Below are 16,192 nucleotides of genomic sequence, written 5' to 3'. Positions count from 1 at the left end.
TCTATTAAAGAATGTCATGAAAAATTTGGAACCTCTCTATAGAAAAATGCACATGCATACACTTAAATGTACACATATATATTTTACAACAATTTCAAGGGGCTCCCAGGATCTCTCAAAGCCTCTGGGCCCGTAGAACTTAAAGGATTGTTTGGCACTTAAGAGTTGTAATAATCTTCCTCTGTTCCTTTCATGTAGGTGAAAGCAGCCTTCACAAGAGCTTACAATAAGGAAGCCCACCTTACTCCGTATTCACTGCAGGCAGTAAAGACACACAGACACAGCACAGGTCCAGTGCTGGATTCTGAATACAACGAAGAGTTAAATGAAGATGACTCTCAATCTGATGAGAAAGACCAGGACACTTTAGAAAGTGATGCTATGATCAAGGTAGTATTTTAATGTACAAATAGGAGAAGCTATGATACTCCCTCAGAATAGTTTATCTTTTTGTGTGTATGACTAACATTTTGAAATCATTCAGGGCCTGTTTAGCAAGTAGCAGAGGAAGCTGAAAATGCTTTTAAGTTTTTTGGGTTTTTTTTGTCTTTTGTCTTTTTGTTGTTGTTGTTGCTATTTCTTGGGCCGCTCCCACGGCATATGGAGGTTCCCAGGCTAGGGGTTGAATCGGAGCTGTAGCCACCAGCCTACGCCAGAGCCACAGCAACTCGGGATCCGAGCCACGTCTGCAACCTACACCACAGCTCACGGCAACGCCGGATCGTTAACCCACTGAGCAAGGGCAGGGACCGAACCCGCAACCTCATGGTTCCTACCACTGCACCACGACGGGAACTCCGCTTTTAAGTTTTTTTGTTCATCACAGTTCATTTGTATAAATAGCTTCTGTAACAGTGGAAGAGCCTAGTAACAAGAAAATAGCCATCATATTGATGGTCATGTGCTGTTAGTAAAAGGACAATTTTTATTTGCCATTGGTGTGTGCTTTACGCACAGATATACTTTCACCGCATAATTAAGCATTTTTATTTTAGCGAAACCTTTTTTCCCTTCTGTTGTTTTCTCCTGTATACATTGAATTGCCTATAGAAGTTTCTCAGAGCAAAACAGCCTCATCTTTTGCTAGGAAAGATTAAAATCATGTATAATATTGGCCCGCTATTTACCATTGGCTGAGGCAAAGGAATCTAGTTTGTAGCCTCTTCTGTGCTTTGTGTGTGTGTGTGTGTGTGTGTGTGTGTATCATTCTCGATCCTGTTTGTGTTCTCGTTTCTGTGCAGGGGTGGGAACAGGGCCCTTCTCCAGTGAGGCGCTCTCTAGTCCTGTGTAGACCTAAGACGTCTACCTCTCTCCCCTGCTCAGAGTGAGCATGTTGGGATCTCTAATCTGAAACTGAAAGAAAAGGAAATTCTTCATGAGGACATTACCGTATCTGTAAATTATCTCTTGCTTATTTTGTCTTTCTTAAATATACTTCTGTTTTTTATGTTCTGAGTCAAAGAAAATGCATACTGGGGAACATATCCTAGTTCTGGCGTCTTAATAGATGTTCAGTAGTTAAAGGCACAAGCTAGCCACTTGTGCTAGTAAGCATCAGGGTAGCAGTAGTTCAAGATCTAGGTGTTTGCAACCTTTCCCCCTTTTTAAGTTGCAGGTAAAGATTTGATTTACTGTAGAGATGACTTTATTTCATTACTCATGAAACACAGCTATTAACTATTCTGTGCATCTTTCTTTCCCAACAGAAAAAGCCGAAACCTTCAAAATCAGAAAAAGATAAGGAGTCCAGAAAAGGAAGAGGGAAAAGTTCAAAGAAATGAAACTGTTTTTGACTGCTGACAGCCACTTTTTACTCACCCTGCTGACCAGTCTAGCTGGTCTAGAGAATGCCTTGTTTTTCCAAAGGAACCATGTTGTAGTGTAATGGGGCAACCTCATGGTCCCATTACAAATCAACAGTGGTACAGCTAGAAGGATGCAAGCAGTAGGCTGGTATGCACCTCTTATAGAGGTTGATAGGACTCCTTGGGTCCTCCACTGTCCCTTGTCAATCCAATGAGATTGTACTTCAAAATGACTGTATAATCAGAATTTGGAGTCAGATTTTAGTTAATGGTAATATGTCTGGGAACAGAGGTACTAAGGTGGCTTTTGTAGGCTTAAGAATTTATCCTAATGGCCATTATAGGACCAATGCTGATTTTCTTAAAAAGGGTAGTTAACTATTATGTGGTGAAATTTTGTAAATAAATTATAATACAAAACAGTCACCACCTAGAGCTGGATATTCTTTGTACATTGTCAGATATCTTACAAAATATAAATTAGGAATAAAAATATTCCACGATACATGTACAGATTCTTAAGATTGTCATCTTATACGGTAAAATATTATGTCGGTATATTTTTTCCTTATTAATTTGCAAATGATTGGATAAAAAAACTAAGTATATTCTTACTAACCTTTGTGTGAAACATAACTTTGGCAATTGACGAGTCAGAACTCTCATTTGCAGCTTCATTGCCGTATGAGGGTCAGCCACACCTCTGCTGCGAATAGAATTTCATGGAGAGGCCTCCTTGTTATTACTAGAAGGTGTTGTGGCTGCAGAAAGATTGTCATACATTCCTATCCTTCCAGAGTCTCAACCCATCAGTTTCAAACCAGCAGGGTGCAGGCTGGGTCAGACTTTCTCCTCACTCTGCTTTGGGACAAAATTAACACTGGCTTTTGTTTACTTTGTCTCTGGGAGAGCCAGTTCTGTCCTGATAAGAGTCCACAGACCTTACTGGAACTTTAGATTATGCCTGTAAGTGTGTTTGTTGAGGGGCCCTGAGGCTGTGGAACTAGCTTGGAATTTGAGTGTCTAGTGATTTTTTTTTAATCTTGTCAGTGAATGCTCAGGGGTATGTGCTCCTTCTCTGAGCTAAGTGCTAATAGGAATGTAAAATCAGGATTCTGTTCCCTGCTTTTAAGGAACTGATAGTTTTATTTGCAAAGTCAAACAAAGTTGAGATTTTCCCCCCACCTTTTTGGGCCACCTCATGGCATATGGAGTTCCCAGGCCAGGGTTCAGATCTGAGCCACAGCCGCAGTTTTGGCAATGCTGGATCCTTAGTGTGGTGGGCCAGGGATCAAACCTGCGTCCTAGCACTGCTGATCCCATTGCGCCACAGAGGGAACTTCAAGATACTTAAAGTGTATTTACGAATGTGAAAAATGTCTTTCTTGTAGATTAAGTTCGTTATGGGAATAAAACATTGCCTTAAGCCTTTGCCTACTAAGCCATGTCCCTCTCTTTATTAAAGCCCTGCTTGAAACTTCTGCTTCAGTGAAGACTTCCTTGATTGATGACTGCCTCACCTTGCCAGTGGGGTGAGCATAAATTTTTTAGGCATATTCATCCATTTCTATTGCTTTTGGACATGCAGATCATATCTGTTGCCCTGTGCTCCCCAGGAAAAGGGGCTGTTCTCCTTGCAGCCTGAACAACTGACAGTGTCCTTTACTTGTTAATTGTGATTTGGAGCAACCAGTAAATCCTTATTGGGGCCACTGGATGCAACATATCTTTGTAGCATAAAACTGTACACTTGCTTTTTTGAGATCCATTGAGTCTTGCCATCAGTAATCTATAGCTAACTATGACTATTACTACTACCATTTCATCCATCATTTAAGTTTTGGCAGTTTATTATTTGCAGCACCATTAGTTGCCCTCTTAGTTTGTTAACAAGAAGCACACTGTTAGATATACTAGGAGGAGTGTCTTCCTAAATAAGTTATGGTACAGTTATGCTCATTAAGGCGTATAACTCCCCAAATATAATGTGTTTACCCTCATAGATTCCCGTCTGCTTATGGCTCTTATTACTCTCATAACCTGCAACATCCCTTGAGTGATAACGGACAACAGAGGGACTGTGGGTGGGTTTAATGGTAATGACTTGTATCACTTAGTAAGCCCAAGGCCTCTACCAGCCTTTGGGAGGGAGGAATGGATCATAACACACTGGAGCCATGCATATGGTACTTCGATGCTGTAAAACGTTATTGGCATTTTGGGTTCTACTCTGGGCTCTGTAACACTCAAGTGGCTATACTGTAAAATCATATCACAAAAAGTTAGGCTACATGACTGTCATCTGCTCAGACTTTGGTATGTTGGTTTTGGATGGCAGGGAAGCCCACACTGATGTGTATAGTATGGGATGTGTGTGATATGGAAAAGGGCCTTCCACCCACCTTGGGGAAGATTCTGAATTACATCTTCAGGAGAAGTTAGCTGATTTGGAGACATAATACACCTGTAGTTTCATTCATTCTTTCAAATGTTATTTTTTTGTCTTTTTAGGGCTGCACCTGCTGCATGTGGAGGTTCCCAGGCTAGGGGTCTAATCGGAGCTGTAGATGCCAGCCTACACCACAGCCACGCCAGATCCTTAACCCACTGAGTGAGGCCAGGGATCAAACCCACAACCGCATGGATTTTACCAATTTTTGATGTTTTTATTCTAGGACTGATTTTGTGAGATAGCCCTGCTTTGTGCAAGTCTCTTACTTCAAACTTTTTAACACCAACATCTGTGCTGCTGCTTCACAATATTGCTTCAAAACATATTTTCTGTCTTTAAATCCAGGAAAACATCACAAATATCTAAACAATAAGTTTATTTTAAAGGAAGTATTTTAAAATATAAAAGATATCAAAAAGCTGAATATTTACAGTTATGTCATAGGTTACCATTACCAGTGCAGAGCTTAGACTATGTAAGACTCAGGAGGAGAAATATACAAAGTATAATAAACAGCATGTTACATATTACTGTTGTGCCACTTTATAGAAGGCGAAAATAGTGACCTGGAGAGGTGACCTTTTTTTCCTCCTATATCCAGGAAGGACCATCTCTAAAACCTGCCAGGGGTAGGAACACAGTCTCCTGTGGAAAAATGCTATTTTCTCAGGAACATTGTACCTAGAAAGGACACAAAAACCAAAAAATATGCTTTTAGAAGGGTTTCAAATAATGACTGGCATTTAGTTAAAAAGCCAAGCATAAGAAGATTTTTTTGGCTGTTTTCTGGAATGTGGAACAGGATCACTACATTCAAGTGAGAAATTTCTAGTCTTTAACGCTGAGTATGTCTTGACCTTTCAACTGACTAAAATTGTTTGGGCAAGCTGCTGAACCCTGCAGTTATAAACTGAAGATGACGATACAGCCACCTTACTGTGATGAAAAAATGCAAAGTTAGTGTTCAGCAACTCAACCCAAAGAGACCCATATCAAGACATATTATAATTAAGTTGCAACAGTTTTAAGACAAGACTCTTAAAAGCAGCAAAAGAAGGTAACTTGTTATGTACTAGGGAAACCCCCTCCCCCCCATAAGACTGTCAGATTTTTCAGCAGAAACTTTGCAGGCTAAGAGAAGAGTGGACTGATAAATTCAAAATGCTGAAAGAATACTGTAAACCAAGAATGCTGTACCTGCCAAAGGCATCCTTCAAAGCTGAAGAAGAGAGTAAGAGTTTCCTGACAAGGAAAAGCTAAAAAAGGTTTGTCATCACTAGACTAACCATTCAAGAAATATTAGAGATTTCTTTAAGCCAAAATGTAAGGACAGTAACTAATAAAAGGAAAATATGTGAAATTGTAAGTTTTGATGGTAAAGGTATACAGTTAAATTCAGAATTATCTAATGTAATAGTAAGTACTTAGAAACCTAGTGTGAAGGTTAAAGACAAAAGTAGTAAAAATAACCATAATGTTAATGGATACACAAGATAAAAAGGTACAAATTGTGACATCAAAAATAAAGAATGTGGATGAGTAGAAAGAGTAAAGTGAGCTTTAGAATGCATGGGAACTTAAGTTATTATCAACTTCAAATAAACTTATATTTTATGTAAGTCTCATGGTACCCACAAAGCAAAACCTATAGTAGACAAAAAAAAAAAAAAAGGAATCTAAGCATACCAGTACAGAAAACTGTCAAATAACAAAATGAGAAAAGGGAGCAAGAAAGGAGGAAAGGAATTTAAGAATTAAAAAACATCCAGAAAACAAATAACAAAATGGCAGTAAGTCCCTATCTATGAACGACTACTTTAAATATAAATTCTCTGATGAAAAGACAGAGTGGATAAAAACCAAGATCCAAATATGTGCTGCCTACAAGATACTCAGCTTTAAGAATACAGATAAAGGGAAGGAATAGAGAGAGATACTCCATACTAATAGAAACTAAAAGAAAGCTAGAGTAGCTATACTTACATCAGACAAAATCAAAGACTATAGTAAGTGACAAAGAAGGCCATTATATAATGTTAAAGGGGTCAATCCACATGGCATAAAACATTTGTAAATATTTATGCATCCAACATATCAGCAGTTACATATATAAAGCAAATATTAATATATCAAAAGGAAAAAAGAATAATGGGGGCTTCATTACCCTACTTTCATCAGTGAGTAGGTTTTCACGGACAGAAAATCAGTAAGCAAACACTGGACTTAAATACGTGAGACCAGATGGTCCTAACAGACATTTCGAGAACCTTCCATCCCAAAGCAGCAGAATACACATTCTTAAGCACACATAGAACAATCTCTTGGATAGATCATAGGTAAGGCCACAAAACAAGTCTTAATAAATTTAGATTGAAATCATATCAAGCATCTTTTCTGACCACAATGGTAGAAACTAGAAATCAGTTACAAGAAAACTGGAAAATTCACAAACATGTAGAGAAGTCAACATACTACTCAACAACCACTGAGTTGAAGAAATCAAAAATACCCAGAATACATGAAAATGGAAATATAGTTGGCCCTCCATATCCATAGGTTCTGGATCTGCAGATCCAACCAACCATGAATCAAAAAATTCAGGGGGAAAAAAGTACCCCGAAAATTCCAAAAAGCAAATGTGAATTTGCCATATGCTGGCCAACTATTTTACATTATGTTTAGAGTGTATTAGGTATTAAGAGTAACCTAGAGATGAACTCAAGTATATGGGAGGATGTGCATAAGTTATATGCAGACACTATATCATTGTGTATAAGGAGCTTGAGTACCCATGGATTTTGGTGTCCTCTAGGGGTCCTGGAACCAATCCCCCGTGAATATTGAGGGACAACTCTACAACACACCAAAACTTACAGAACCAAAACAGTTCTAAGAAGGAAGCTTCTAACAAACACCCACATTAAGAAATAACAAGATCCTACTGTATGGCAGGGAACTACATCCAACATCCAATCTCCTGGGATAGATAGATCATGATGGAGAAAAAATATAAAAAAAAGAATGTGTGTATAATTTATATGTTTGCATAACTCAGTCACTTGGCCATACAACAGAAATTGGAACAACACTGTAAATCAACTATACTTAAAGATAGAAACAGCCTAACATTATACCTTAAGGAACTAGAAAAAGAAGAAGCTAAGTCCAAAGTTAGTAGAAAGAAATATCAAAGAGTAGAAATAAATGAAATGGAGAGTTAAAAAGGTGATAGAAATGTTCAATGAAACTAATAGCTGTTTTTTTGTTCAAAAGATAAATTGTTAGACTCAAGAAAAAGACTCAAAGTCAGAAATGAAATAGAAGATACTACAATTGATACTACAGAAACAAAGGATTATAAGAGACTACTATGAAATATAACCCCAACAAAATGGACAGCCCAGAAAAAATGGATAAATTGCTAGAAACAACAGTCTAAGACTGAATCATGAAGAAATAGAAAATGAGACCATCAAGGAGTAAAATTACCACCCAGGTGTAACCAGCAATCAGAGACCTCCTCACAAACAAAAATCTAGGATTCACTGGGGAGTTCTACCAAATATTTAAAGAGAAATTAACACCATGACTTGCTTTCCTTGTCATGCTTTTCCAAAAAATAGAAGAGGGAACATTTCCAAATTCATTTCATGAAGCCAGCATTGCTCTGATACCAAAACCAGACAAACTACAAGATAGAAAATTACAGGCCAGTATCTTTGATGAACATAGTTGCAAAAACCTTCAATGAAATATTAGCAAACTGAATTCAACAATACAGTCAAGGAATCATACACCACAATGAAGTGGGATTTATTCCAGGAATGCAAGGAGAGCCCAGCATCTAGGACTCAGTATGACATGCCACATTAACAAAATGAAGGATAAAAATCATATGATCATCTTGATAAAAATCATTATGATCACCTTGATATGGAAAAAGCATCTGGCAAAATTCAACATCTGTTCATAATAAAAACTTTCACAAAAGTGGGTATAGAGGAGACATACCTCATTGTAATAAAGGCCATAAGGGACAAGCCCATAGTTATACCCACTGTTGAAAAGCTCAAAGCTTTTCCTTGAAGATGAGGAACAAGACAAGGACATCACTCTTGCCTTAGGCAAGAAAAAGAAAAGGCATCCAGGTAGGAAAAGAATAATTTAAACTATTTGCAGATGACATAATTATATAGGAAACCCTGAAGACCACCAAAAAGGTGTTAGAACTAATCAGCAAAACTGCAAGGTACAAGCTCAAAATACAAAAATCTGCTGTCTTTCTGTATACTAATTAACTATCAGAAACAAAAATTAAGTATTATTTATAATTGCAACAAAAAATTAAAGAGTTTTTGTACAGCAAAGGAAAATAATGAAAAGGCAACCCAAAGAATGGGAGGAACACCTGCAAATCATAGAGCTGATAATTTGGATTAATATTCAAGATATATATGGAACACCTACAACTCCATAGGAAAGAAAAATCTGATTAAAAAATGGGCTAAGGATCTGAATAGACATTTTTCCAAAGACATAGAAATGGGTCAAGAGGTACATGAAAAGGTACTCAGTGTCACCAATCATCAGGGAAATGCAAATCAAACCCACAATGCGCTATCACTTCACACCTATTAGAGTGGCTATTATCAAAGTGACAGAAAATAACCAGGGTTGGCAAGGATATGGAGAAAAGGTATCCACTATGCACTGTTGGCAGGAATGTAAACTGATGCAGCCTTAATGGAAAACACGAGATTCCTCAAAAATGCTAAAAACAGAACCATCACATGATCCAGCAATTCTACTTTGGTATATCTATCGGAAGGAAAATAAATCTCTATCTTGAAAGGTATCTGCACCCCAATGTTCATTACAGCATTATGTACAATAGCCAAGATAAGGAAATGACTTAAGTGTCCACTGATACTGGATAAAGAAAATGACACTGGACGTGTTCCCATCATGGCTCAGTGGTAACGAACCCAACTAGTACCCATGAGGATGGGTTCAATCCTTGGCCTTGCAGTGGGTTAAGACAAATACATATGATTTCATTTATATTTGTAATTAAAAAACAACAACTCGGAACTCATAGATACAGAACAATCTGTTGGTTGCTGGAGGCCTAGGGTGGGAGGTAGGTAGAATGAAGGTGGCCAAAAGGTATAAAATTTCAGTTACAAATGAGTTGTGGGTATGTGATGTACAGCATGGTGACTGTAGTTAACAATGTATATTTGGAAGCTGATAGAAGAGTAGATGTTAAAAGTTCTCATTAAAAAAATGTAAATACATATGTGGTGATGGATGTTTTGTTGTTATGTAGCAACAGAAAAATAACATAAATCTCAATCATAATTTGAGCTATTCTCCCCCCCCCCCCCACCTGCAACATATGAAAGTTCCCTGGGCAAGGGATCAATCACCCATGCCACAGCAGTGATTCAAGCTGCTACACTGACAATGCCGGATACCTAACCCACTGCACCACAAGAAAACTCCCTGAGCAGGCTTTTAAAACAGAATTTGACAAGCTGAATTCTCAAATTTTAGAGAGAAATGGAAAGAATAATAATCAAAACAGTCTTGGAAAACAATGACAACAAACTTGAAAAGGTTGGAGGATCCACGATACCTAGCTGTAAGATATACTATAAAGTCATAGTAATCAAGACAATAGTATAAAAATATGGGGCAAACAGAGCGATGGCAAAGAAGAGAGGGTCCAGAAGTAGACTCATACTTAAAACCGAACTGATTTTCAACAAAGGCATGCAAGCAGTTCAGTAAGGAAAGACTTTTCAACAGATGGTGTTAGAAGACTGGATATCTGCTTGAGGGGTAAAAAAATCTTACCATAAACGAAAATAACTTCAAGGTGGATCAGAGACCTAGAACTTCTAAAAGAAATCCGAGGCAAATACGCTCCTGACTTCTGAGTAGGCAGATGTTTTCTTAGACACAAAGTAGTAACCGTAGAATTTAAAATTGGTAACTCCTCAAAATCTTGTGCTCATCAAAAGACCATTAAGAAAAAGAAGTGGGTGGAGTTCCCACTGTGGCACAATGGGTTAAGAATCCAACTGCAGCAACTCAGGTTGCTGTGGAGGTGCGGATTTGATCTCCAGCCTGGTGTAGTGGGTTATGGATCCAGCATTGCCGCAGCTGTGGCATAGGTTGCAGCTGTGGCTTGAATTTGACTGCTGGCCCGGGAGCTTTCATATGCTGTAGGTGTGGCCAAAAAGGAGAAAATAATTTCAAGATAAATCTAAGGCTTCTATCTAGAATACAAATAAAGAATCTTTATATAATAAAAAGCAATAATAAAGGAACAGTGTTTTCAACAAATGGTGCTGAGACATGTGGTCATCCACATGCAAAAGAAGGAAATTGGGTCCCTACCTCACACCACATATAAAAATGTAATATAAGAGTAACAAGTATAAAACTCTTAGAAGGAAACATAGGTGTAAATCTTTGTGATCGTGGATTAAGCAGTTTGTCTAACACATGACACCAAGACTACACGCAACCAAAGGAAAAAAATAAACTGGACTTGATCAAAATAAAAACTTTCATACATCAAAGGATACTATCAAAGTAAAAAAAAAAAAAACACCCAATAACCTCCACAGAATAAGAGAAGGTATTTGCAAATCATGTATCTGATAAAGAACTTGTACTAGAACATTTTAAGAATTCTTGTAACAATAAAAAGACAACATACCTAGTTAAAATAGGTGAAGGACTTGGTCTTGTCTCTTAAGAAGATGTATGAATGGCCAAAAAAGCACATGGAAAGATGCTCCACATCATTATCATTAGAGAAGTGCAAATCAAAACCACAATGAGATACCACTTCACACCTACTAGGATGGCTATAATCAGAAAGGTAGACAGGAACAAGCGTTGCGTGGGGAAACTAGCACCCTTCTCTGCCACTAGTGGGATGTGAAAGATGGGAGGTGGTACAAAAAGCAGTCTGGGGTGTCTGAGGAGCAGCCAAAAGGCCAGTGAGGCTGCAGCATGGTGGGGGGAGGAGGAGGCTGGGGCCAGCTCATAGAGAGCCTTTAATTTTGAAACTTATTGTTTATGGCCATGCCCATGGCATATGGAAGTTCCTGGGCCAGGGACTGAATCCGAGCCACAGCTGCAACCTATGCCACAGCTGGGGCAACGCTGGAGCCTTTAACCCACTATGTTGGGCCCTGGCCTCCACAGCGACCTGAGCCCTACAGTCAGAGCCTTAGCCACTGCACCACAGCAGGCACTCCATATATATATATATATATATATATATATATATATATAGTCTTTTAGGCTCTTGGTCTTTGCAGGCATGATAAAAAGCCCCCCCCCCCCCCGCCTCCGCCCCCTGCCCAAGGAAAGGAAACACATACACTGGAGACTTGCCTGTGGCCTGGGTGACTGAGGGTGTCTAGATTTCCACCCTGATCAGCTGGTTGGATGGAGCTGGTCGAGGGAGTGAAGATTGTGAGAACAGGTTTTGTGTGAAAACCTAGAGTTGTGTTTTAACTAGGTTTAGTGCCGTGTCAGAGACTAATCTTACACCTTCCTTTTGATTAAAGAATCTTCTGAGTTTTTGGCAGGGGCTTTTGGCTTTCCCTGCCTCCCCTTGCAGAGTGTGGCCAGTGAAGTGAGAATGAAAGGGATATGTGCTGCTTCCATACAACAAAAATGAAACTTGGGGGAGCTCCTGTTGTGGCTCAGCAGGTTAAAAATCCAAATAGTATCCATGAGGATGTGGGTTCAGTCCCTGGCCTTGCTCAGTGGCTGAAGGATCTGGCATTCTGGCAAGCTGTGGTGTAGGTCACAGATGCAGCTTGGATCCAGTGTTGCTGTGGTTGTGGCCTAGGCCTCAGCTGTAGCTCTGATTGGACCCCTAGCCTGGGAACTTTCATATGCTACGGGTGTAGCCCTAAAAAGAAGAAAGGAAAGAAAAAAATTGGAGATTGTTCAAGTATCTAGAAGCAAAAATTTTTGCAGTATATTCTCCCGAATTACAGAACTTTAAAAAACTCCATATGCTATAGTTTTAAAAGAAGCCCATAAAATGGATTTGATAAAATACATTCTGGTTGGAACACATGATGCTGCTTGACCCAGTAACCTCTGTCACTATGGAGACTATATGTACATCCTGCAATTAAGCATTTTTTTTTAAAGTAGTACATCAGAAGTTTGTTGTTGGTTCAAATCTGATGACTTACATGATGCACAAAAAGGAGCCAATAGCAAAACACACGGTAAGGCGGTGTCTGCACTGCGGGCCTCATGCTCTGGGAAGATAAGTGGAGGGCCTGGCACTTACCTGCACGTGCCAATCACTGCTCCACTTCTGTCTGCAGGTACTGGGTGTAGTCTGAGATTTTCTTCAGTTGAGCCAAGTTTAATCTTTCTGAACACATAGGACATGTTCTCTCAGTGTTTAACATTCTGTTAGGAAAGGGAAAGGCAGAGTAGATTAAATATATAATATTCTTTTATCTTTGGGTTATTGTGATGTGATAAAAAACCGTTCCTGTCTACTTAGTACATGTTCATCATGCGATTAAGAATTAAGACTATTCAGTCCCATATAGGATCTCCTTTAAGGAAAATGTTCTCCAAGGTCACAGAAGTTTCTTCCAAGAAGACAATATGGGTCTATAGGGATTTTTAGGGACATGACTAAAGAGACCTCAGAATAAAAGTGGTTGAATAGAAGGCCTATTTTTTGGTGACTCTGTATGGCTGAAATGATGCTCACTCACCTCTTGAATTCTGAGTACAAAGCAGGGAAGTCACAGTGTGGACACACCGTCCAGTCATCCTTCAGCATGTGTCGACCCTGGAAGCAGTGCAATGAAGAGTAAAATTCATCTTGATTTTTAAAACTCCTATCATTACTCAAGTATAATACACGTTACAGTATAAGAGCCAGATCTCTAAATTATGAAATTATTAATATTTCACACAGGTGGGCAACTGTATAGAAAAGGACTAAAGCCACATTTTATTTATCAAATTAATATATAAAAAAATAATCTTCAACATTGTGACATTACCTAAATATATTTTCCTTTAAAATAAAGCTTATATTAGCCAAACGATTAATAAGTCCCTATTTAAAATTTTTTCCTAATAGGTCTTCATATTAAAGATTATAATAAAAACTGCCACTTTTTTTTTTTTGTCTTTTTACTATTTCTTTGGGCTGCTCCCGCGGCATATGGAGGTTCCCAGGCTAGGGGTTGAATCGGAGCTGTAGCCACCTGCCTAAGCCAGAGCCACAGCAACACGGGATCCGGGCCGCGTCTGCCATCTACACCACAGCTCACGGCAACGCCGGATCCTTAACCCACTGAGCGAGGCCAGGGACCGAACCCGCAACCTCATGGTTCCTAGTCGGATTCGTTAGCCACTGCGCCATGACAGGAACTCCAAAAAACTGCCACTTGTTATTGGCTGCAGCATGCCAGGTTATTGTATTACAGCTTCATACATGTTCTCTCATCAAACTGATTTATCTCAATAGGCAGCTACTGTTCGGATGGAAATAGCAACATAAAAGCAAATCACACCAGGTTACTCGGCCAGTAAGTGGCAGAAAGAGGATCGAATTAAGCCCAGGACTCTCTGATCCCCTGGTGTGTGCCGTCCTGCCCCCCACTGCCTTCTGATACTCAGATTATATGCCATGAATAGAACTTTCAACTTTGTTGACCATGAAATTATATATTGTGTTGCAGGGAATTTGAGGGATAAGATTATTTCAGAAGTGAAGAAAGGGTTGACATACATCAGGTTTTCAAAGGGGTTATACTTAGAAATGCAAAGGAAGGGAAATGACGAGAAAGAGGCTTACTGTTGCGATGCAATATGGGATGTTATTTTTACATCCAGGACAGAGGAGTTCGTACTCTGGGAGAAGAAATTCGCAGAATGGGCACGGGGTGGTGGCCTCTTCTGTCTCCGATGTATCAGGTCTCCTGTGAGGGAGGATCACGTGTGACGCGCCTGCTGCTTCACCTCAGACGCTGACGCTACACACAAGCTCCAGCCCAGGGAGGAGGAAGAGGGACAAGGACTGGAGGACCGTGGAATCACTCGGGCCACCTTTGGGGAGCTGGAGTTCACAGCACGTTATGTGACAGAAAACACGAGTGGGTCTGGCTGGCTCCTGTCCTCCTGAGCCTTGGGTGGCGAGCTTGCCACCTCTCTGCTGCGTCTCCCTCTGGGTACTGATGTGGTGAAGGTGGACGGGGCTGTGCCGCACAACTTCCTGCGGCAAGGGCTGTGTTCTGATTCTGTGCTCTCCCCCACACAGCCACGAGCCACACGTGCTCTGGCGTTTTCTCTCCACCTCACTCTTATGCTGGCAGATATGCTGGGTCAGAGCAATGTGTCTGATGCTCCATGGCCTGTCACCTTCAAAAAGGGCCAGTGTTTCAGCAGGCCTGTCTGGGTCAGATCTGCATGAGCTCAGCCAACACTACAGTAGTGTTTGCTTCCCTTTGCTATTACTGGTGCTGAGATGAGAGTTCTGGGGCAAGATTCAGGTACACCTGGGTTCCCTGGTCATGATGGGACTAACAGGTACCCCGAATGTCATTAGTTGAACAAGTGGTAGTACAGAATTATTATGTGACTGCAATTAATTTTTTCCTTTTGGAAAGAGGAGCGCTATTTTTTTTCTAGTTTTCCTGTAGAAAACCAGGCCACCCTACTGCTTTCTCAAGTGAGAACCTAACCTTTGTGCCTTTGGAGCCACCCGGGGTTTGGAAATGAACTCTCTTCTCATAATAGGCTGTGTTTCTTGCACTGAGAAAGTCACTCTTTGTCTCCCTGTGGTAGACCCTGTCTGCTGCCTGACAGCCATCCTTTCCTTCTTCCTTGCCAAGAGAACTTTGTTTTTACTCAGCAATATGCTTCACAGCTAGAGGCAGCCACACGGCAGAGTACTGGCCGAGGAGATGTGCCTGGAAGTTCTGGGCCGGGGAGTGTCCTTCCTAACTAAAACGGCAAAGACATGTTTTGCCTTTTGATTTCCCTGTTTCTTCCTTGAACGGGGTACGTGATGTCAGACAATCACAACTGTGCGGCCACGAGGACGAAACTTCTAGGCCCTGGATGGTGAAGCCGAAGGCAGAGGGGTAGGTCCTTGGTGACATCAGGAATCAGGACACAGCAGCACCAGCCCTGGACCACCATGCTTTGTATGTGAGTCAATTAAATCCTGACTTATTTGAGTTGGGTTTCCTGCTGTTGGCAGCTGAGTACAATCCTAACTGCTACCCCCAGCCCATGTTCTCCTGGAGCCTGGGCATTAGCAGCTACATTCTGAAAAATCCACTTGTGAGCTGTGATCAGGCGGTAGCAACAGCTGTCCCCGCCTACCTGACCATTGCCTCAATCTTCTTTTTGTATTTGGCATCTATCTTGTTGCGGTACTCGGGCCGCATCAACGTGGCTGCAAAGCTGAAGGCAGAGTTCTTCAGGCCAGCCCTGTGACACTCGATGACAGTGGACGTCAGGATGGGCACGATGTCTGCAGCGCAAGGGAGGGGCAGAAAGAGCACACTGCGTCCACTGGCATGACGCCAGCATCGCACCTCTCCAAATTTGCTTTTTCTGGCAAAGAACCAGATCTGACCTGTTTAACGAGGAACTGGCACAGCAGTGGTGTCAGGTAACTGTCATGACAGAGTCCTTTCCCTAATTATACTGTGCTTGGCCTGTGACACCAGGACCCACACGCCCCTAAGGCAGCGTTTTGCATGCATCCTTCCCCACCTGAGCTTTGCATCTGACAGGACTGCTGACGAATGGGTAAAGGAGATTAAAATTTTATGCACTAAGCTCTGCATGCACCTATTTCTTCAGGACAGATACCTAGAAGTCAGATTGATTACTGGCTCAAAGAATGTAA

At 40.6% G+C, this 16,192-nt stretch overlaps 2 protein-coding genes across 2 annotated transcripts in view; one reads left to right on the top strand and one right to left on the bottom strand.

The window, feature by feature from the left end:
- The window catches only part of RFC1 (replication factor C subunit 1), an 80,565-nt gene extending 77,279 nt beyond the window's left edge, over positions 1-3,286 (top strand). The window contains 2 exon segments of the mRNA XM_047799312.1: positions 199-390; positions 1,707-3,286. Of these exon segments, the coding sequence (XP_047655268.1) occupies positions 199-390; positions 1,707-1,781 (267 nt within the window). The 3' untranslated portion in view covers positions 1,782-3,286.
- A 1,164-nt stretch (positions 3,287-4,450) lies between these two features.
- WDR19 (WD repeat domain 19) overlaps positions 4,451-16,192 on the bottom strand; it is an 89,474-nt gene continuing 77,732 nt past the window's right edge. The window contains exons 33-37 of the mRNA XM_047799311.1: positions 15,661-15,811; positions 14,129-14,252; positions 13,035-13,111; positions 12,593-12,717; positions 4,451-4,938 (exon numbers count right to left, since the gene is read on the bottom strand). Coding sequence (XP_047655267.1) covers positions 12,606-12,717; positions 13,035-13,111; positions 14,129-14,252; positions 15,661-15,811 — 464 coding nt within the window. The 3' untranslated portion in view covers positions 4,451-4,938; positions 12,593-12,605. The remainder of the gene's footprint in view (positions 4,939-12,592; positions 12,718-13,034; positions 13,112-14,128; positions 14,253-15,660; positions 15,812-16,192) is intronic.

This window comes from Phacochoerus africanus, chromosome 10 (genome assembly GCF_016906955.1).
Source record: "Phacochoerus africanus isolate WHEZ1 chromosome 10, ROS_Pafr_v1, whole genome shotgun sequence".
Taxonomy (NCBI): Eukaryota; Metazoa; Chordata; class Mammalia; order Artiodactyla; family Suidae; genus Phacochoerus; species Phacochoerus africanus.
Note: the sequence above shows the minus strand (reverse complement) of the source record. Positions and strands in the feature narration are given on the sequence as shown.